This window comes from Cydia amplana, chromosome 17 (genome assembly GCF_948474715.1).
Source record: "Cydia amplana chromosome 17, ilCydAmpl1.1, whole genome shotgun sequence".
Classification (NCBI taxonomy): Eukaryota; Metazoa; Arthropoda; class Insecta; order Lepidoptera; family Tortricidae; genus Cydia; species Cydia amplana.
In genome coordinates this window covers 13,989,497-14,012,847 of record NC_086085.1, presented here as the reverse complement: position 1 = coordinate 14,012,847, position 23,351 = coordinate 13,989,497, and the positions used below count along the sequence as shown (strand labels likewise).

At 36.6% G+C, this 23,351-nt stretch overlaps 3 protein-coding genes across 3 annotated transcripts in view; 2 read left to right on the top strand and 1 right to left on the bottom strand.

The window, feature by feature from the left end:
• LOC134655802 (sodium/calcium exchanger 3) overlaps positions 1-23,351 on the top strand; it is a 292,912-nt gene that overhangs the window by 214,778 nt on the left and 54,783 nt on the right. The window lies entirely within an intron of this gene.
• On the top strand, positions 16,555-17,720 carry LOC134656022 (uncharacterized). The gene is made up of 2 exons (XM_063511537.1): positions 16,555-16,638; positions 17,483-17,720. Exons 1-2 carry the CDS (start codon positions 16,586-16,588, stop codon positions 17,718-17,720), a joined length of 291 nt encoding a protein of 96 aa, XP_063367607.1. The 5' UTR covers positions 16,555-16,585.
• Positions 19,825-23,351, bottom strand: part of LOC134655835 (eIF-2-alpha kinase GCN2) — a 54,393-nt gene continuing 50,866 nt past the window's right edge. The window contains exons 26-28 of the mRNA XM_063511326.1: positions 22,893-23,026; positions 20,635-20,816; positions 19,825-19,993 (exon numbers count right to left, since the gene is read on the bottom strand). Coding sequence (XP_063367396.1) covers positions 19,846-19,993; positions 20,635-20,816; positions 22,893-23,026 — 464 coding nt within the window. The 3' untranslated portion in view covers positions 19,825-19,845. The remainder of the gene's footprint in view (positions 19,994-20,634; positions 20,817-22,892; positions 23,027-23,351) is intronic.

Genomic DNA, 23,351 nt, shown 5'->3' with positions numbered 1-23,351 from the left:
AACGAGGCAATTCAGAATGCGACGACAAGACCTCAAACTGATAAAATAATACGAACAACGAACACGAACCACTCTGCACGGACCAACCCACAACAACCAATACGAGTATCAACCAATCGCAAAATGGATGCTTTTTACCACAACAAGAAGAAACTTAGAATCGCAATCACGAAAGCCTCAGAAAAAATTGATGAACTAACAAAGCTAGAACTCAGAGCTAGTACAAGTTTTTTAGAGGCGAAGAAACCTGTGTTTAGTTGTTGCGAACAACAACATCCTTTGAATTTTCTAGATATTTTAAATATTCATCTGAAGAACGTACCAAAAGAAAACCAATTGGACACAGCATTCGAATGCTTAGAAGGAGCTGCAAAAGATTGGGCTGGCGCTAATAGGGAATACTGGTCTAACATAGATGATTTAAAAAAATCTTTTATTATGAGATTCTGGCAAAAACCATCGCAACACGCGCTGCGGAAAACAATTGTCAGTGGCAGTTATAGTGATGAAGATGAATCTATGTCTAAATATTTCATAAACCTAGTTTCTCAAGCAAGATGGCTGCCGAATAAAATTCCGGATGAAGAGCTTATAGCAGATATCATGAATCATTTTCCTAAACAAGTTCAAGTTGGATGGTATGCCGATAAAAAAAGTACGGTTTTAGAAGCGGCGGAGTATTTAAGAAAATTGGATGAAATAGAAATGTTGGTAGATTTGAAAGAAAATAAGCAGAGAAGAAATATAAACTGCAAGTATAGGTTTCGTGTAAGAGAAAACGTGACAAGTGTTAATAAAACTTCATGTGATGTAGTTAATTAACAACATGTACCTAAATAAGAAAATCAAACGTGATTTGTAAAATTATGTCACTGATGCATATTGCTCTGATAGTATATAAGTTGTTACCCGTAAGCTCATTTCGTGTAAAATTTCATAAATAAAATATATAGATATAATGTATTTTTGTTTCATTAAGTTAATATGCATAGCAATCATTGAAATAGAGTCAGACCAAATTAACTCTGCAGCGATTAGTTTTTTTAATTCATTACATAGTCAGTGAGGAAACATACAGACGCAGCAACTGAGCTACCTACTATAGTTTATTTTTTTAGCATCATAAAAAGACTACCTACGTGATCTTGACGTGCCTTTTAATTGAGAAACGCTTTTTAAATATCAGTGAAAGCAAAAGAATGTAAACAATCGTATATTAATCATAATTGTTACATATTTGCCGTGTTTTTTTTTCACAAGTGTTTTTCAATAAAAATACATCAATATTGTGTACCTTTTTTCTAATGCTAAAATGCTAAAAAAAGGGTAGTCAGAATCCCTACGCAAAATGCTACTGACTTTAGTACACAGTCACTGTAATGTCACATACATACTTGACAATAATGCTATCTCTTTCTATCATTATTTTATGTCTTCTTGTCGTTCCTCTCCTGTCACTAATGAGAAGGGAGAGATAACGCAAATATAGCATAAATACCATGCTTTTGTGAATTTATCCACAGTATGATTTGGACCGCGGTCCATTGAACATGTGAAGTAAGTTAAAGTGAAACTTTAGGAGAGTATGTAATGTAACTTACGTGTTTGTATTTCGTACAGAGTATAAATTAATTGTATCAGTGAATATCATTTGTTTTCGACTAAACGACTTATTACTGTTCAAAGTACCCGTGTCTGGTAAGCAATCAAAATAATATATGATTAAGATTAATTTTATTTTTTATTCAGCTTAAAAAAGGAGGTTCTCAGTTTGACCCATATGTTTGTATGTATGTTTGTCCGCGATTATCTCGCATTTGGCTGAACCGATTTTGATGCGGTTTTCATTTAGGAGTTTGCCATAAGTCAATTTAATTGAGTAGGTAAATGTTTTTAAATGATTTCAATGATATACTTAAAGTATTTTTTCTACTCCCGTACTTTTATTTGTCATTTAAAGGGTCGTGCACACACCTTTAAAACCCTACCTTATAGTTGTAAAGACTTTAGTCTATTCCCCAAAAAAATATTTGTGCATACACGCAGTATCTTTTTGGCGAATTTACGATACTTCGTGTAATGACCACTTAAAAAATATTGAATGAAATACAGTGTTGCCAACCTTATTTTAAATGTCATCTCTGACAAATAAGTGAACCATAGAACACATGTTTTTTTTAAATTTCATTTATTCATTCATTCTCTTCCCGCCCGTACCCTCCATTTTTGCTACTTCTTGAATTAAAAAAAATTGTTAAATATACAATTTTATTTCAAAGTAAGTGCTTGGTCGTAGAAAAAGTATTGTATGCAACGTTGTTTAACTGAGTCAAAAAATACTCGTGGCGTCTTTATTAACAATTTTCGGCTTCGCCTCAAATTGTTACTCACGCCACTCGCCTTTTTTGACCTCTCTTAAACAACGGTTGCATAAAATACTAATAATAAAAAATAGGTTACATATTAAATTCCTACCTACAATCATATTTTATTGGGTTATTAACAATCAATATTTCACGTTAGATTTTTTTTGAAAATAAATTTTCTGCCAATTAATTAAATTCCAAATGACATTCCAAATTCTTACTGCGATTATTTAGCACGCGAAGGAATAAAATATTTACAGTAACGTAGTCTTTAAATTGTGTATTTTTTTCAGATTTTATCACAATGGCGATGAAAAAGAAAATAGATGAATTAAAAAATGCACTTCAAAAAATTTCTTATGTTAGAGAAGGTATCAAAGTCTCCGAAACCACATTATCTAAAATGTGTTTATCACCACAAGAAAAACAATGCGCCACAAATGTCCAGAATGAAAAGGTGCTATCGGCGATAGCAAAAGTGGACAATATACACACAAAACTAAACGAATTAGAAGAACAAATGAAGGCGGAATTGAATAATACCAAGAGGCCAGAATTTGCGTCACCCAAATATCGTCATCCGCTAAATTTCCTTGAAGATCTAACCGATTACTTAGAAGAGATACCTAGTGAATATCGCACAGTTGGGAACATAGTTGATTGTTTACAAGGAGACGCGTACAGTTGGGCAATAATATTTAAAGAACGTTGGTCGAATGTTGACGATTTTAAGAAAGATTTCCTTCAACAATACTGGGGCCACGCCGAACAGAATTTGCTGAGAAGGGAAATTGTTTGCGGTGTATGGGATAGTAAACGAGAGACTATGGCAGAACACTTTAATTGTCTGGTAGCTCAAGCGAAATTGCTTACAAGGCAAATCGCCGAAGAAGACCTGGTTTTTGACATCATAAGCCATTTTTCAGATGTTGTCCTAAATAGATGGCAGGCAACTGGGCAACGCACTATCTCAGCAGCAGCCGCTTTCCTACAGAAAATGGATAATGAACTACCAGATAGGTGGAAAAGTACTGAGCCTAAAATCAGAAAACCGATTGCTGCTAACTTAATAGATCTAATTGATTCAGATGAAGATTATGACGATTTTGAAGACGAACCTATGATTAGTTTTAACGAAAATAATCAAGTCAGGTCAATTGAACAATGCGAAAAGTTGGTAAGAGAAACTGTGAATATAGCGACTCAATTTACAGAAAAGAGTAAGGAAGCCCTGAGTCAGAGTTCAGGCACTCATATGATGAACATTATTGCTCAAAAACCAATGTGGGAAAAGATGTGGACAAACATTGAAGAAATAGCTAAATTCGTTCAAAATGCTAAAACCCTAAAAACTATATAATAAAATACCTTATGTCAGAAATACAATTCATAAAAATAAAACATGAACAATGTATTTATAATTACCTGAAATAATTGTCTGAATTTATTGTAACTACTTAGTGTTCTAATTCTTTTTTTACGGTGATTTGTTTCTATTTTATTTTTTCTTTGTATTAATTTAATGTCCATATTTGGGTATTTACATTCATTGTCCTTTTTTTAAGGGTTCTGTACCAAAAAGGTACACAAGGAACTCTTATTTACTATGAAATAACTAAAATGTAGATACGTTTGTTTGAATAAATCTAATCACAATTGTTTTCGACATAGTATAAGCCTTTAGTTATTATTACCCTTACGAGTAGGTACTTATATGACCCTATGTAATAAATATTTTTCATTTAATAAATGTATTATCTATAACCTGCGTTCTATATTTTAGCAATAATACTTCTGTTGCCTCTACCTAAATGTATTTTCTTTCATATAACCTATACGAGCGGGTGTGGTATAAAATACTTGACTTTCTCGTTACCTTGGTACCTACTAGTTTAAAAATTTACCAGGCTCAGTCTCTCAAACTAAAAGTAATATACTCGTACCTGCATCGCTACTACCTACATTTCTACATAGTACCTATCTGAGATTAGGGTACGAACGGTTTTTGAGCTCAATACAGCCTGTAATGTTCCACATTTTTTATGTAAACGTGTTCAAACCTTGCTGAAGGAAAAACCACTTAATAAAACTCATAAAACCTGCGATATCATACCCTATTTTAAATACATTAAGGACTTTGATAAGTGGTTAAGTTATCGTGGTATTCTAGGATGGGAAAGGTGCCAACTCGCACCTTCTTTAGGTAACGTTAACGAGATTTTCAAGGCATTTTAAGAGTATTGTTTCGTGTTGAATATTCAATAATACTGATTTCAAGCTTGTTCGGGGAAAGTGTTGAATTTGTATACGTACTCATTCAAGTAGGTACAAGACGTACAGCTACTTATTCTGATATTATAAATATGGTATTGATTTGATATGAATCTCCCATATTCGGGCGCAGTGGAGGAATACAGTGAGTACAAAAGTACAAGCCTCTTCAAGCAGAGGCGAGTGGTATTCGACGCGAAGCGTGACGAGTTAAACGCCCGACCTGCAGTCATAAACTACAATTTTGTCGGAGGGGTGCTGACCTGCGGTGAGTGTGGCCGTACATTTACTGCAAAAAATGGCCACGGCAGCCACCAACGTTGCTCTCACTAGCCAGTACGACTCAGTCGCCGAGAAAATCGGCCAGGGCAGGATGATGATGATTGGGGCGCAGAATTAGAGTGAGGACCTCCGATGCTTATACAGGTTTGTACCTTATGCAATGTTGTGAAATCACCATACACCGTAGTCTTTTTATACGATAAAATACTGGAGTTAACTGAGAATAGTAGACCAACAAAAACAAACAAAACTGTGGTGCTTTAACTAAACACAGTTTTGTAGTTTTCTACTTCGGCGGTAACTTCCCATTATGGTCGCTAAGGCTTGTCCGAATTCCCAATTGAATACCTACAGAGTAAAAAATACTTGTTAAAATATGTTGAACCTCAAGAATTTAAAATTCCCTTTTACATAATTATGGTGTAGTTTACTGCTCTAGTGCGGTAATTAGCACTTTACGTGAATTAATTTGTGTTTATAATGTTTAATGTTATTTGATGTGACTAGTATGTAAGCGCTTTAGTATAGCACTGTAATGATTACATATGCTTAAATCAAAATGAAATTATTCGAAACCGAGTAGCTCCCTACAATTCGCAAATACTAAGTATTTAAGATACTTTTAAAAAAATACTCGCAGGCAAAATACTCGCCATTAAAACGGTCCGTCACTAGCAGTGAAACAGACCCTCGTTCCTAAATGCTTCGTAGCTATTTGGGTCACCTCGCTGGGACTGTGACGTCATTTTATGACTTCATGGCGTTGTGGTTAAAAAAGTAGCTAATGTGTGTCCTCATTTGGGCGGTCAAGGGCGGGAAGTGTCAATATTTGTGGAGCCATGGGCCAGTGGAACGTAGCTCACAAATGGTTTCATATCATACAGGTAACCCTTAACCAAATTTTGCATATAGGTACTAGTTTCTGCCCGCAACTTTGTCTGCGTGCACTGATGATGATTAGGTAATAAGAAACCATCCTATCCTATGTCCTTCCCAGAGTCACTTACTGTCTCCGTACCAAATTTCATCTCCATCGGTTGCAGACAGACGGACAGATAAAGTTACTTTCGCAATCATAATGAGTACCGTAAACTCGGGTTACTTTAACCCAATGGAGGGTAACTTTGACCCACATGAAAACCTCATTTGAAAGGGTCTAATAAAAAACATAAACACGTCAAAGTTTAGCTAAAATCAACCTCATGGCATATTCCCGTTTTTACCCTTTGGGTACGGAACCCTAAAAATAATGTCGAATTGGGCTCCTACAAACGAAAAAATTATTCTACGAAAGCACTTCTACTTTCGTTTTCGCAGAAATTTTAATCGTAATAGGCGAAAGAGAAATTCTTAATTTGCAAACTTTTGCAATAATCTAAGAAGCTACTTTTTAGGGTTCCGTACCCAAAGGGTAAAAACGGGACCCTATTACTAAGACTCCGCTGTCCGTCCGTCCGTCCGTCCGTCTGTGACCAGGCTGTATCTCACGAACCGTGATAGCTAGACAGTTGAAATTTTCACAGATGATGTATTTCTGTTGCCGCTATAACAACAAATACTAAAAACAGAATAAAATAAAGATTTAAGTGGGGCTCCCATACAACAAACGTGATTTTTGACCGAAGTAAAGCAACGTCGGGCGGGGTCAGTACTTGGATGGGTGACCGTTTTTTTGCTTGTTTTTTGTTGATGGTGCGGAACCCTCCGTGCGCGAGTCCGACTCGCACTTGGCCGGTTTTTTTTATTTGTTCGTATGTTGTGGGAGAATATTCTGGTTGTAATTTTTTTTATAGTCAAACTCAGCTGTGTTGAATTTATTTTGTGCAGAATCGCGAATAGGAAGAAACAATAATGGCATAAACCTCGTATAATCCGCTGGTTTGGCTACGTCAAACTGAAGGGGCATAAAACCGGGAAAAATAAATAAACAAAATAAATTTGGGACGAAAAATATGACCATCGCACGGGGAAAATACATTTGTTTAAAATTTTACTCGTCATGCCTGCTTGGCTTTATTTTACAGTATCTATTATATGGTAAATTTATACTTCTGTGGTATAATTATGGTAACGATATATGTAGGTACAATTGAAATTAAATGAAAATTAGACATATTTTAGAGCCACCTTTAACCAAGAAGTAGGGTATTTGGAGTCAGGCCTTGCAAATATATAAGTAATCTAAGTTTCCTAGTTTTTAGTAATCAAATGATATTTTCGTATATAAGTTCCGAAAAACTCATTGGTACGAGCTGGGGTTTGAACCTGCGACCTCCGGATTGAAAGTCAAACGCTCTAACCGCTAGGCCACCAGCGCTTTTTGTATGGAGTGTACTCTAAGTTAACTTATTTCTTTATAGTCTCAGAAATATGTGGTAAAAATCCTTTTATCTTTATGACGCATATTTTACCTTAAAATTATTAACCAGTAAATATGAAAGCAAATGAAACAAAGCGAACAGCACAATTCACAACATATTCCCCCAATTGTCTTTAAACGGCAAATATTGGCAAAGCACTCGCTGCGCTTGGCTGAATATTTACATTGACAAGGAGGCATATTCGAGCTTTCATAATATTTAAAACATATTTTTTTATTATCGTATCGTAACATGCTTTTGCTATAGTAGAAGACATATTATTTGACCGGGCGAAGCTCTTATGCCAAACAATTATGTCAAATGTCAATTAATTATGTTTATGTGAAGCTGTTAATGGGTGCGAATAAACCTTGTATTTGAAGCGAAACATCTTTGTTTTATCATCGAATCATCATCATATTGTAGAAACCGAAAAGCTCTTCAACTATTACAGATATACAAATTATACACACCTATTGTGTATTTTTATTGCAGTTCGTGCCTCATTTCATCAATTTGTTAAATCGACATTCCAGTACTATTAATTTCCAACCTTCTGTCATTCTCGCCCCTATTCTGAAAGCGAACGACAAATTAACGACCGCTCGACATCGATTAACCGCTTGATTTATGTCCTGCTTTGTCTCATTGTTTGTCTCCCATTGTGCAGTTCTATTGGAATCACGAAATGAGTTTTAGACAAAGATCTTTGATGCTTTACCGGAAGAATAAGACTTTAATAGAGTACGTCTAAGCTAACTTCGCATAAACGCGAATAGAACGGAGTGAGGAAGTGTCAATGTAATCGTCTTATTTTCATAAATATTCTACATTAATGTTTGTTGAGAGGTAGCTTGGTTGGAGAAACTTTTGTACAATGGAAAATCAGCAAAACGGAGTCTTTCTTGGAAAACATTTTGACAATTAAAATAAGGTTTATTATTCCTCGCAAGTGTTGAAATACGTCGTATGAAATGCGTGTGCATTGGCATTCGACCTTGTTTCGTACAATATCTTATGTGATAAGCTCTTGAGGGAGACGTCTACACCCAGAGAGTTGGTCTACATTATGAAATACTGGTACCAGAACCAGAACAACAGTGTAAGATGGGCCGGTTCATACTCAGAGGAGTACAGGTTGGAATGCGGCGTGAGACAGGGTGGGTTGACGTATCCGCGGCTTTTCAATCTGTACGTCAACAACCTGATCGAGGAGCTCAGCGGAGCCGGCATTGGGTGCTCAGTTGGTGGAAAAATAATGAACAATATAAGCTACGCTGATGACATGGCTCTGCTGAGCCCATCGATCGGAGCCCTCGAGATACTGATTAGGATTTGTGAGCGGTACGCGGAGACCCACGGTCTCAGATACAACTCCAAGAAAAGTGAGCTTCTCGTGTTTAAGGCGGGCTCAAAAAAACCGATGTACATACCACCACTAAAACTTGGAGGAACTGAATTAAAAAATGTCACTCAGTTCAGGTATCTGGGGCACTGGGTCACCGAGGACCTATCTGACGACCTTGATGTGGAGCGGGAGCGTAGGGCATTGGCGGTGAGAAGCAACATGTTGGCTCGCAGGTTTGCACGTTGCACGAGGACCGTCAAAATAACTCTTTTTAAAGCATTTTGTCAATCTTTTTATACGTGCAGCCTGTGGGTCAAGTGTACGCAGAGATCTCTCAATGCCTTACGCATTCAGTATAATAACGGGTTCAGGGTGTTGTTGGGGTTGCCTCGATTTTGCAGCGCGTCGGGGATGTTTGCCGAAGCTCGCGTGGATGGCTTCCAAGCCATAATGCGCAAGAGAGTGGCCTCCCTGATGCGCCGTGTTAGGGACAGCCCCAGCAGCCTTCTGAACACTGTTATTGACAATTTACAGTGTCCAATAGTGCTCAAATGGAACGATATGCACATGGACCATAATAGAGGTGCTGTTAGGCTAATTTAGTTATTTAAGTTATTTAAGTAATAGTTTTAGTTTAATTTAATTTGTAATGTATGGATCTTGTTATCTGAATTAAATATTAAATATATAAATATATATATATTGGTAATTAACTAATTACACAGCACACTTGTATCATAATGTACTATTTTTATTGCTTACAAATCATAGATGGTAGTATTTCTATAGATGTGGCCTACCGCGTGCCCCCGTAAGGGATAGACATAGATGACGTCACAAACCCGGGGATACCATATAGTTAAAAATTACCCCAATATTATCAAATGTTGGGGTAATTTTAATCACGTTCGCGAGTTGTTCGCCTACGTAAGACGCAGCGATAAATAAAATATCAATGGGCCAATTTTCTTTTCTTTTCTTATTTATTTAGAAAACAAACAGCCTTTTACAAATAAGTCTTACAAAAATGACTAAAAATAGGCCTAAAGTTTCATACGTTACTAAGTTGACTATTACAAAGAAAAGTAAATAGGTTACTTAATTATAAATTACCCGTAGGTATAGTTGTGAGTACAACACGCAAATAAAGTAAGAAAACAATGCAAAATATTTACTTGAAAATTTTTTTCAATTACTAGTAAACAAAATATGCCGAACTTTATTCTTGAAAACGGACAAACTATGAACAAAAATGTCTATAGCACTTGCTACACGGTCGCCGACAAGCCCCTCAGACCGCGTGGCCTTGGTGTGGACGGACCGTGTAGACAGTTGTTTCCAACAAAATTTGACCAAAACTGACCAAGGTCAGACCAAGGACAGACGGTTAGAAGGCTTGTCGGCGACCGTGTAGCAAGGGCTTATATCATTAAGCGATTCATTATACATATTACAAGTACGCCTAAAGAAAGAATTTTTAGCATACTGTGTGCCACAGGAAGAAATAGAAAAGGTAGGTTTTCGTAATATGCTTTGAGCATATTCGGCAGTTTTGCGTCGGTGCCCAGTTTCTCTTTCCGGTTGCTAAAATCCATTTAGCACGCGTGCCTGCATCTTGTGGAAATCTGGAGGTAATAAACGAAATATTCATTTTGTAATCTGTCACTCTTATTGCAAAATTAAGAATTAGTGCCTGCAGCATATCAATTAGATTCTCTGAGTCGCGGCAAAACGCCCTATAACGTTAGAAAGAATCCGTAATGATTAAATAAATATAATTTACATTCTAATTTAAACACAGTTCAATTTTATTGTTCGTATATGTCCAGTTCTACAGCAAAATTATTTATAAAAATGTTATTAAAATACAAAATACCCGAATTTTGGGGTAATTGTATGCATCACGGGCTGGTATCCCTCGAATAATAGCAATGCGACTAAATTGAATACACGTTATTAAAAGGGTGACGGCTTACTGTCAATATGCGTACGTAATTTGGTCGGTTAATTTATCAGGAAATATTTATAGGTTAATTTTTTTACCCGAGTTATTATTTACTGTAAATGCTTTTTCTACTCAGATTTTAATTGATATAGATTGTAGGATGCTGTTACTAAGCATGATAATGTGACCGAAGTATAAAATACTGTATTTACCTGTGAAATGTTACGTTGTCCTGTTTTTGCCGGCAGTCACTTATACAGCACAAAACTGAGCAATTCACCATATTTGTTGAATTGTTAAGTACTACTACATGCACACGAAACACTGATTTCAATATTTTTCCTGATAATCTTTGCACTGTTCATATGTTTCACACCAATTTGACGTTTACGCATTGTTTGTATCCCACCATAAACTACGGTGGGGAATAAAAAAATATGAGACTGTGACAAAGACAAACAATAATAGCGCTTTCTCTGCTATTCCTAGTGAAAGATACATAAGACCATCCCGTTCTGTCAGTTATCCCCACCACTCATGCCATGCCCTCGTTACAAATAGTCTCTACAAATCTCGCCATCAAAATATAACGTCGGTTCCAGTTCTAAATTCAAATAAAAATGTAAAATAGATTGCGCCATGAAACGAGGTTATTCAAATTCGGAGTTCAAAACAAATGAGATTTAAATATCGAATACGGCCGAATGGCGCCATCTATCTTCGTGCAAATAAAACTGTCACTTTCAGTCATTCTCGGATAGAAATATGTACGTATTTAATCTGTTTTGGAACATCAGGTATCACGTAACGGTGGTAGCTGGGTGGTATTTTTAGGACTTTGTTCGTATCGATATTTTTAATCGTGACACTCGTGACTGTACTTACAATTATTTTTTTTTCAACTTACCCTTCGAGAAACGATATCACTAGATCTTCCAGGGGTGCCAAATTAGTGTTTATAGTAAATTCTCTGAAAGAGGGTGCAATAAAAAAGTTTGCGAGCCATTGGAGTCCATTCTGTTAATACAATTTGAAAAGGTTTTGATTTCATTTTGATACGACTTTGAGTCGATAAGGAGTCTCGAGAGCACCAATATTTAAGTGTGAGTGAAATGTCATTTCTGTCAGTAGAAAAAGGCGGACAATTTTAGAACCAGGCACGAAGGCTAGATAAACACAAATTTTAAATTTTGCACCTTTTCTTACTAAGTTGGTTTGCCAGACTATATTAGTTTTAATTTGTAAATTAATTATATTGAAACCATAAACTGAAATAGATGTCATGCATTAAAGAACAAGTGACGAAGCCCTCCAGTGGTGAAGGCCGGATTATATGTATAAAAAAACATAAATCAAAATATTTAATAAAATAATTTGATTTGTTCCCAAAGTTGTATATATTGACACCAATTTCAGCTAGATACCTGCATATTTCATTAACACGTCTATCATAAAAGACGTAGGTATAGGACATTCAACTTTAACTCAAAGCGGTAGTAAATAATATTTTAAGTATATGTTACAAATATCAAAAAAATTCCAAATTTTCTCTTAATTCTCTCTTATCCAAAATAGTTGAATCACAAATTGTCAAACCCGGATCGGCCACATTGGTTTCAAACGTTTCTTATTACAAATTCGGCAGTCCAGTAGGCATTATTGCTTTAGAATAGTTTATAGGCAATAACAACACGCCGCACTCGTAATTACTAGTGCTAAATTAAGGTTATTGCGACCAGGGATCGGATACCGGTATTTTTTGTATGGGAACGAAAACTGTATTTTTTCATTCTTTGCTAATTATTTCATTTCTAATTGGACAATCTAATAATACGAAGTCGTTACCTAAAAACACAACTGAGTGCTACATTTCGAGTATAAAATAATTCGAAAAATCCATAATTGTTCGAATTATTTTATACTCGAAATATAGGTATTTCGAAGTTCTTGCGAAAAACCGGTTCTGATCCCTGATTGCGACGCCACAGTGCGAATTTAGGGGCGGTATTTCGATTTTACTAACCAACGGCAACGATATCTTGCCTGGGGGCCTAGTTAAGATGACACTCGTTGATAGAGAACGCCAACCGAAACTTAAATAATGTACGGAAATAGCCACGTGACTTATCGTAGCAACTGTCATCCTGATACATTTTGTCTTTTCGTTTGGCGTTTATCGATTTACGATTGTCAACTTGGCTAGCCCCCAATTAAGTTACAAGGAGGCCCGTTTCTCAAAAGCTTGTAACTTGTAATACAAGTGGAAGTCCCTTTCTAATAAAAGCTGTCATAAAGTGGCATCCGCTTGTAGGTATTACAAGTTACAATCTTTTGAGAAACGGGCCCCGGGTACTTCATTAATAATAAAGGATGACAAAAGGGCAAAGGGCCTATTGGGCAATTTAGCATGTCGAGCACTGGGACGTTTACCTTATTAGATGATTCTGGCATGGTTAATAATAAAAATAATAACTGTTTATTAACACACAAAACTAAAAAAAAAATAGCATTGCTGCAATATTAATACAATACAATACAATACTCTATATGTATATAATTATTAAATTTAGCAATATTTTATTTATACAATTTACAATAAAAATAGTTGGTACCAACATAATTCATAAAATTATTTATTTAAATTTATAAAAAAGTTTACAGAATATATAATGTTAATCGCATAAATTCGTAAAATTTTAAAAATAGTTCTACTACTTCCCTAATGGCTCTTTATACTCTAATATTACATAACGGAGTATAATTTCTAAAATAAAAAAATAATATAATTTGAGCCTATATACGTCCCACTACTGGGCATAGGCCTCCTCTCATGCGCGAGAGGGCTTGGGCTATAGTCCCCACGCTAGCCCAATGCGGATTGGAGACTTCACATACACCTTTGAATTTCTTCGCAGATGTATGCAGGGTTTTCACGATGTTTTCCTTCACCTAAAAGCTAGTGGTAAATATGAAATGATATTTCGTACACAAGTTCCCAGGATTTGAACCCGCGGCCTCCGGATTGAAAATAGGACGTCATATCCACTCGGCCACCACCGCTTCTAAAACACATCTAAATATTTTTTTTGTAGGCACTTGTACCAAACCTATAAAAATCTTACCTATTAAATAGATTTATTGGGCGACTTTAAAAAAATTGTTAAGTCTTTAGACTTCCAATTTTTATTTACAGGTCAAGATCTAAAACTATTGGCGCTTATTTCATCGATATGCGATGCCTTGAATATTTTCATTGTAGTATTTTAACAAATCGGCGCACGCGTCGGCGCGCGGTGAACGCTTACGTTTGAAAGCATCCTTGAGTTGTTTAAGCAATCTGCAACGAAAAAAAAGTAAATATTTAGCGGGATGGTTTGACGCTTTGCTTTAGCTTTTGCTTGTATGTAAATTCAATGTTGACGTGTAAAAGTGCCCTTGTGGCCTATTTGCTGAATAAATGTTGAAGTTTGAAGTTTTCGTCCAGCTTTAGTTTTCGTCCACTAGAAATTTGAATATAAACCTACTAGGTACCGCACTTTTCGGTCTTTACACATGTCAACATTAAATCCTTTAGGGGAAGTCCGGGTAAAGCGAACAACCCAGGCGAATTCGGGCTCCCAATCCTAAACTATTCGACTTTGTCGCACCACGCGCCTATATGATGTTCAGGATCCTTCGCTCTATGAGCGGCAAGCGTCACAGGGACCGCTCCCTGTGACGCTAGCTGACGCTGTGAGCGTCGTCGGTGACGAGTCAAAATGTGTTTTTAGTGCAAAATATTCGATATTGAAAGCTAAGTACATTGTATGTTATTTTGTCACAGTAATTATCTCGAATTTTAATTCAAGGTGCTTCTATTGCTTATTAAGAGCGCTCCCTCAAGGAAAGTCGAAATAATGCAAAATTGATGATATTCCTCGATGACATTCAGTACTTTTGGCCGTATGAGGCATACAAATATTTAACGTGAGTGGCGGTGTAGCTCATGCATGAGTTACAAATTAATTGTCATCATCTTAATAATTTTTTCTACTCCAGCACTTAAATGTGTCAATTAAATGACTGACAGTGATATCTAAAGCAATGTCATTTGAATGCTTTGTCTATAGGCTCATAAGATGACTGCTAGCAGTCATCTTATGAGTATAATACAACTGCTATATTTTTTTTAAAGATACAAGTTCCGATCATCTTGATTGAAAGAGGTATGTTTTCATTTACAATAATAACTCTTTTTTTTTTTTTAAATAATAACTCAATTTTTTTTAAATAATAACTCTTTTTTTTAATAATAACTCTTTTTTTTTAATAATAACTCTTTTTTTTTAATAATAATTTTTTTTAATAATCTCTCTTTTTTTTTTTTTTTTTTTTTTTTTTTTTTTTTTTTTTTTTTTTTTTTTTGCTGCAGCTGTCATAGAAAAAGTAATGTATGCAACAGCTCATAATTGGTTCTTAAAATTCAAGGGTCTTTTTTTTTTTTTTTGCTGCAGCTGTCATAGAAAAAGTAATGTATGCAACAGCTCATAATTGGTTCTTAAAATTCTCGGGTCTTTTTTTACAAAACTCGACTACGTCTCGTTTTGTAACTTCGACCCTTGGATTTTAAGAACCCTTATTATATCACTGTTGCATAAACTACTAAAAGTCAACTATTTACATACTGCGTGCTCATCAAATAATGCCAAAATTCTAATTGTTAAATGTCAAATTAAGGCCTATATTTTATATTTAGATAATAAATTACTTACATGCATCAAAAAAGTTCGCTGTCATTTAAATATTGAAACACGTTTCCAAAACAATTGAACAACGTTTCCGACCAAAGATTACAATATATTTTATCGCAAACGAAATTTCCAAATGTAGTTGGTCTCAGAGGGGCTACCGCGAAAACCGATAGGTTCGCATATTGCAGGGATCTTTCTATTTTACTTTTACTCCAATGAAGGCCTAATTAGAGTGACAGAGAAAAATGCCCGCAATTTGCGAACTTCGATTTTCGCGGTTGTAGCCCAGTGGCGGATTTGCTCTAAAGCCGTATCCAGACGAGCTGGGCAAATCGAACGATTTGATCAGGAAAATAATTGGCGCCAATTTCATCTATTGGTTTTGGGATCTAGCGTCCACACGTAGGTACACAATTTCAATCACCAATTTGCATTCCATAGATAGGCCTACTAACTTCTAAAATTAGCATTTTTGTGTCCGCGCCTGCTGATTTGATCGGGGAATCAAATTGGCGTTTGCGTCCGCACGGCCTGATTCGATCGGACAATTTCATCAGATTGGCGAAAAATTGTCTCGTCTGGGCTCCAATTAACAGCCGTAACTGGCCGTAACACACTATCGCACGCACGCGCACCACCGATAAGTGAGAGCGAGAAATAGATATTTGTCCCCCCTTACAACGCCCCCCCTGGGCTTCAAACCATCTACAAAGCAGCCTTTATCATGCTTACCGTCCCTATATAGTGAACAAGGTTCCCAGATACACAAACTCTTTCACCTGTTAGCGGGTTAAGCGTATAGAGGTAAGACAGACAGACAGCCAAAGTTACTTTCGTATTATGTAATAGGAATTTAAAAGGACCTAAGAGCCTTCCGTACGTTTTCGTGAAATCGGCCTCACGTAGTATCTTCTTAGTAGTTTGTGTCGGCCTCTGATACCAGTGTATGTACCTACTCGTTCATATAGTTATCTATATGTACCTACTTAATAACTACGAGTATATCGTTGGTAATTTCTCGTAAATAATACTTACACTCAAAGATAACTACTACCTATCGTTTATTTATAACAAGCCGTCCTCGATTACTTATCACTTTTTGCGTGGGACAGTCTCTGCTCGACATCCTGAGCTACACGTTCTTATAAAATAAACAAGACCGAAGTGTTCCCAAAGTTTTCCGTAAACAAACTTTTGTACGGAACACTAAAAAGTTATTCGTGTCAAAACCTACTCATGCTGTACAACGTTTGATACTCGTGCGATGTGTTAAAATAAAATAGATGGATCCAGAGAGGCAGCCGCTTTTGTCCGATTTGAGGTGCCGGAGAGTTAGGTAAAGTGGGTGCATGCGATACCTAGCGCCACTTACCATCCCAATAACCCGGGGTTAACCGGTTAAACCGTTAACCCAGTCAAATTGTAACCATGGTAACTCCAGGTTTAACCGGTTAACCCCGGGTTAGTGAATGATGCAAGAGGCCCCTAGTTTTCGATAGTTGTAAATTATGGACTAAAGTTACCTGATTTTACGGTTGTGCTCGGGGCGTAGTATTTTTCAATTGAAATTGCACATATGTCTAAGTAGTCTGTGCTCCTAAACTAGAACAAAAAACAACGGGTTGCACTCAGGGAGTGCCGGCAGAAGTGAAAACTCAATGACTAGTGCAAAATGCACTATGTATAATTGAGGTTAACGCCATCTAGCGTTAGCGTTAATTACTTGAAACCCCTAAGCACATCACGGTTAGTACTCGAGTTATATTAATACCAGTTAGAGCGAAACTCACTAGATAGCATTTAAATCAATAAAGAAAAACTCAATGACATTACATGTAACAGTTTTTCATGTAATGTCATTGAGTTGTTCTTTATTGATTTAAATGCCATCTAAATGACTGGCCATCTAAATCTTACGGTCACGTGATCGTCTTACGCTGTCTCGAGTTTAACATTTTTTCCCCACCTCAAAAAGTGCACAGCGCCGCTAAAGAAGTTTTCACTTCAAAAATACTCCAAGAAGCAATATCTACTTAGTGTCATTCTATCGAACTTGCTATGTAAACAAAAGGCACTAGTAAATTCATCATTCAGAGACAATTTCAATACTTATGGCGGTTCCAAGTTCCATAAAATGACACTTTATACAGTCATATTTAAAACGATAAACCTTCTTTCAGAGCTTTAACCTTCGACGAGGTTCTCGCCGTCCGTCAGAACAGCATTTGGCGCCGCTGTCGCCTCATCCTGATCCTGATATTCTGGGCGACGATAGCTATGTTCCTGTCTATGATAACTTGCCTGCTGCTGAAGACACAATGTCGGCCAGAACTGTCCAGTGTTAAAGGGATACCGCCAGTACATTTGACGATGGCGCCGCTCATAGCTTCTACGCGAGCTGATGCGTACATACTCTAATGGGGTTGTCCCTTGGAGGATACAACTAAACGGAGTAGCCATTAACAGGCTTTCCCCTCTGTCGAAAATAGGCGGCCGACGGTCATACACAATGTATGGACTGACGTTAATCTTACATGGCTATTTTTACGTTACGCATACATTTGACGTTCCCCTCCCCCGCAAAAATCGGCAGACGGTTTTGTACAGAAAATTACAGACATGGCGTCTCCGTTTGATTATATCCTCCAAGGGTTGTCCGGTCGAAGTATTTAACAGATGGCGCCATTATAGCTTGCCCTATCAATCCCTAGAATTGTGTCAATTTGTTTTTTAATGCCCTGGATGCCAGCCCTTAAAGCCAAATCTCATAGCAAAAGGGGCAAGCTGTGATGGCGCCATCTATGCAAACCTTTGACAGTTGCCAACCTCATGGGAAATGAAGTCAGTTTTTAAGGAAGTCACTTAACAAGGTCTACCGCGAAAATTTATGCATATTCGAGCGATAGGGACACAGATAAGGACATATTGGTTTTCAATTTTCGTGATCTGCTGCCTGTATAAATGCAATATGTTATTATATTATGTAATTTAATATTTAGCCTGTCTGCGTCCGTTAAGTGGTCCTTTAATGTTGAATTCTATTGTATTTAGCAAAATGAAATAAATATTAAAAATAATACAATTTAATCAAACATTACAAAATTCATTATTTTCATTTGTACAAAACATCTTATTTTAAATAGTTTGTTATCATCCGAATCTTCCTATTCACTTCACAGTATTTGCTTTAATATTTATTTGGTATACATAGAAAAACACAATACGCAGAAACGTATTTGCGTATAGGTACACGGCGAAGTGAATAGAATATAGATGGTCAAGCAGATCTTGTCAGTAGAAAAAGGCGGCAAATTTGAAAAATGTAGGCGCGAAGGGATATCGTCCCATAGAAAATTTGAATTTCGCGCCTTTTTTACTGACAAGATCTGCTTGACCAACTATAAATTTAAAACTTAAAAATACTATAACTTAGTAACTGGCACATACAATCTCAGTTTAAAAAGTATAAAACCATTCCATGCAGAAATTTAAGTTTTATTTATTTACGCATATGGTTGAAATTGCATTTGGATTATTTAACTACTTTACTGTTTTTATACTGTATTAAATTAAATTATAATGTTATCAACCACTTAATTCCGAGCGCCCATAGGCCGCATAGTAGGATTAAATTTTATTAGTAAAGGTCCGTATTTTATTAGTAAAAAATGCATAATAGTTTTTTGGCGCTTCTTTAGTGCGCTTCGCACACCTTACTTAATTCAGTCTAACGACAGGGACGCAACAATACGTAGAAGTGAGATGCACAGTCTAACATATAGATCCACCCCACACTAGCGTCTCCCGAGCGTCGGCGTCTAGTCAACTCTATGGCTGCTGCTCGACGCAGCGTTGGCGCAAGTGCGACGCCATTTTCCATAGCACTGACTAGACACCGACGCTCAAAAGACGCCAGTGTGGGGTACGGCCCATAGCTGCGGTCCTGTTAAAAGTTAAAGAAAGGTGTATGAAGCGTAAAAGGGAATTTGAAATAGAGGCGGATTGTCGTCATCATCTTTCGACAGAAGATTAAAACTGTTAGAACGCCATTTGACTTTTATCCTTATTCTTTCACTGATATGTGTCAATTTGTTAAATGTCAAAAATTAACGCCATCTACTCGAGACTAGGCCAAAGTTATGGTGCAATCTTTTCGAGGGATGGCGCCTTACCTTTGGCCTACTGTCTAGTAGGTGGCGTTAATTTTTGACATTTAACAAATTGACACATATCAGTGAAAGAATAAGGGTCAATTTAGACGATGCGAGAACTCGCATGCGAGTTTCATTACATTGCGGGTTTTGATCGGTCGGTAGTCCGCAATGTAACTAAAATCGTATGCGAGTTTGCGCGCCATCCAAATCAGCTCTGGATCAAATTCAAATGGCGTTCTACGTTCTAACAGTTTTAACCTTCTGTCGAACTACATAATTTACCCTGACAGTAACTCTATACACTATTCTCTTTGGTAAGGTGTATGAAGCGTTTTAGCAACGCCTACTGCTGGATATACCTTAATAAAGATACCACTGTGTTTCCATATTCAAGTAATAAGCCTACATAAGGAGTCGGGTATAGAATACAACGCGTACAGTTGCGTTTCATCTGACGATCGGCTCTGGCTACTCTGTTTACTGATGTTTATTAATTCCTCCTGTGCCTCTTCTAGAATCTTCTGACGTTTTGGATATCTGAAGTAAAATAATAGGTATGTATAAAAAAGTTTCAGTTCGGCGCGCAGATTGTCATTTGGCCTAGGTTAATATGATAAAAAAACATTTAGAAAAGATTCATAAACGTTATATAATAAGCACAAACTGAAGATAGTTAAATAATAGTCATTTTATAAAAAAACTTCCGAAAAAGACTTCTGTATTTTATGTTTTGATGTATGGAAAATAATATGTATAAAAAAATTGACAGTTCGGCGCGCAGATTGTCATTTGGCCTAGGTTAATATGATAAAAAAACATTTAGAAAAGATTCATAAACGTTATATAATAAGCACAAACTGAAGATAGTTAAATAATAGTCATTTTCTAAAAAAACTTCCGAAAAAGACATCCGTATTTTATGTTTTGATGTATGGGTATCTTTGCCTGAAATAAACATTTTGATTGATTGATTGATTGATTGATTGAGAATTTGATGACGACATGTGCGTGGCATTATGTATATTCGCCGCGGCGAGGCCGAAGGCTGAGTTCCTTATGGGAGTTATGGGGCCGAACGCCATGAGCGTTTATAAGAGACGTCTGAATGTTTATGCGGTTAAAAACCCTGGCTTTATTAGCAACATCGTCACACATGGCTAACGTTTGCTTGTACTTACTCAGTAACCACCTGTGCGATGGCATTCTGTACATCCTGCGCGCGCAGCGGCGCGGCGAGGCGCGCGGCCAGCACGCGCACGCAGGCCTCGTCGCACGCTAACGCCACGCACGCGCAACGCACGCGGCTGAGCAACGGTTGTAGGCCTAGGTTTACTAAGGTGGACGTCAGCTGAGTGTTTATCTGTGAAGCGATTCACTTGTTTTCTAGGTTGCTTTTGGGTCAAATTCATAGATAAAAGATTATCACGAATCTTTTTGAAAATCCCCAGGTGAGACCTTGTGCAAATAAAAAATAGTTACAAAAATTAACGGGGACTGTCAGCATACAAAGTCCAATGATCATTATCATCACAAAAACAAAACAATTCCTCCAAATAAATATACAATAATAACTTATTACCTACACCGTTTTCTTTCCAACGTGGGTGCAGTCAAGGTATTAAATATAAAACGAAATATATAATAAGAAAACTAAATAATTTCCACTCAATATGTTACTATTTGTATTTACATAACTAATAATGACAAGAGATTACACCTTACGTTCATTGTACAGTCAAGGGTTAAATATCGACACGTACAAACTGCCAAAAATATGTACACAATACCTTAACATATAGGCGCTAAGGTCGTGTAGGTACACATATTTATGGCACATTGTCCATGTCGATATTTAACCCTTGACTGTACAATGAACGTTAGGTGTAATCTCTTGTTATTATTAATTATGCTGGACTATCAAGCAATCACTTATTTGCGGCGTTTGCGGTTGAAACTTTGGGACCTTGGTGTCAGGATGCGCTTAGTCTGTATAAAGATTTGAAGAAGATGCTCCTTGACACCACCAGAGATCCTAGGGCTGGCTCATTTCTTGGCCAAAGAATCGGAGTTGCCATTCAGCGGGGGAATGTAGCCAGCATTATGGGCACCCTTCCGCAGGGATCGGATCTGGGAGACTATTTGTGTTAAGTAGTTGTAATTTAGTTTTTATTTAATTGTAATTTATTTTATAAGGTGAATTTAACGACCAACGTGTTGAAATGTATTTTAGTTTTCCTTAGAATTGACACGGTTCGTTATCGCAGTGACAAACAGGTCGCAATAAATAGTAAGGACCAGTAGCATGTCAGGATATTTATAAACAATATTATCGTAATGTGCAGGACGCCTTATCTTCAGGGTTCACTTAAAGATGATTACTGCAACAACAAGGAATCGCGCAAAAGGATAGTAAGAAAGAAAGTTTGTAACTTTTTTATAATAAGTACTAGCGAAAGCGCCCCGGCTTCGAACGGGTTACACAAAAACTTAACAAATTATACACCTAAACCTTCCTCAAGAGTCACTCTATTGATAGGTGTGTTTTAATCATAGCTATGGGCCTTTTTAGGGTTCCGTAGCCAAATGGCAAAAAACGGAACCCTTATAGATTCGTCATGTCTGTCTGTCTGTCTGTCCGTCTGTCCGTCTGTCTGTCCGTCCGTATGTCACAGCCACTTTTCTCCGAAACTATAAGAACTATACTGTTGAAACTTGGTAAGTAGATGTATTCTGTAAACCGCATTACGAATTTCACACACAAATAGAAAAAAAAACAATAAATTTTTGGGGTTCCCCATACTTCGAACTGAAACTCAAAAAATTTTTACCCATACGTGTGGGGTATCTATGGATAGGTCTTCAAAAATGATATTGAGGTTTCTAATATAATTTTTTTCTAAACTGAATAGTTTGCGCGAGAGACACTTCCAAAGTGGTAAAATGTGTGTCCCCCCCCTGTAACTTCTAAAATAAGAGAATGATAAAACTAAAAAAAATATATGATGTACATTACCATGTAAACTTCCACCGAAAATTGGTTTGAACGAGATCTAGTAAGTAGTTATTTTTATACGTCATAAATCGCCTAAATACGGAACCCTTCATGGGCGAGTCCGACTCGCACTTGGCCGCTTTTTTATATATTTTTTCATTATTTTAAGAGTTATGAGCACTTACTTAAATATTTGTATGAAACCCGTATTTAACTTTTATAACAACCAAAAAAAGTAAGAAATCAAACGGGCATAGCTATGATTAAAATACATCAAATTGTGTAAAAATATTTTCAATACCTAATGTATATATCCAGAGAGGAAACCAGTTTCGAGGCGGTCGTCCCCTTTTTCATAGCGCTACGCTCGTAGCCGATCCCAGCGTTTTCCCGCTCTGTAGAGGAAAGCGACTACGAACAGAGATGTCTTAAATGAGCACTCACCGAGTTTTCGCAGTGCCTCTTAGAATTCTTGCTCATCTTCTCACTGGCTGACGTGATAAATGTGACAGATATGTTGGGGCTGTTGGACTTTTCCACGTCGTTCCAGTTTTGGTACGTTAGGCGGCTGTTGGAACCTGAAGCAAGTCATTGCAAAATTTAGTTATTAAAATTAGTAGTAGTATGTAGAAAAAAAATAGGTATTACAAGAGCTTTAATAAAGCAAACAGGAAATGGGACTTGTATATTTATTCAAATTAAAACTAACAAAAATAAATTAAACTAAGAACAGAAATAATACATCTTGTAACATAAATATGTAGGTAGTTTAAAAAACTTGATGTTTTTAATGTGTTTATTTATAAGATTATTTTAAGTTTTATAAGGTTAAACAATGCTAATAACTAATACAAAAAAAAAAAAAACATTTTAATATTGGAAAATCTTCAAAATTTTCGATTA

Bases quoted from the DNA above. Each gene is read 5' to 3' on its own strand.
- LOC134656022 (XM_063511537.1), top strand. From the start codon at position 16,586: ATGGATCCAGAGAGGCAGCCGCTTTTGTCCGATTTGAGGTGCCGGAGA. The intron at 16,639-17,482 runs GTAAAGTGGGTG...ACCTTCTTTCAG, and splicing joins TTGAGGTGCCGGAGAGTTAG to AGCTTTAACCTTCGACGAGG.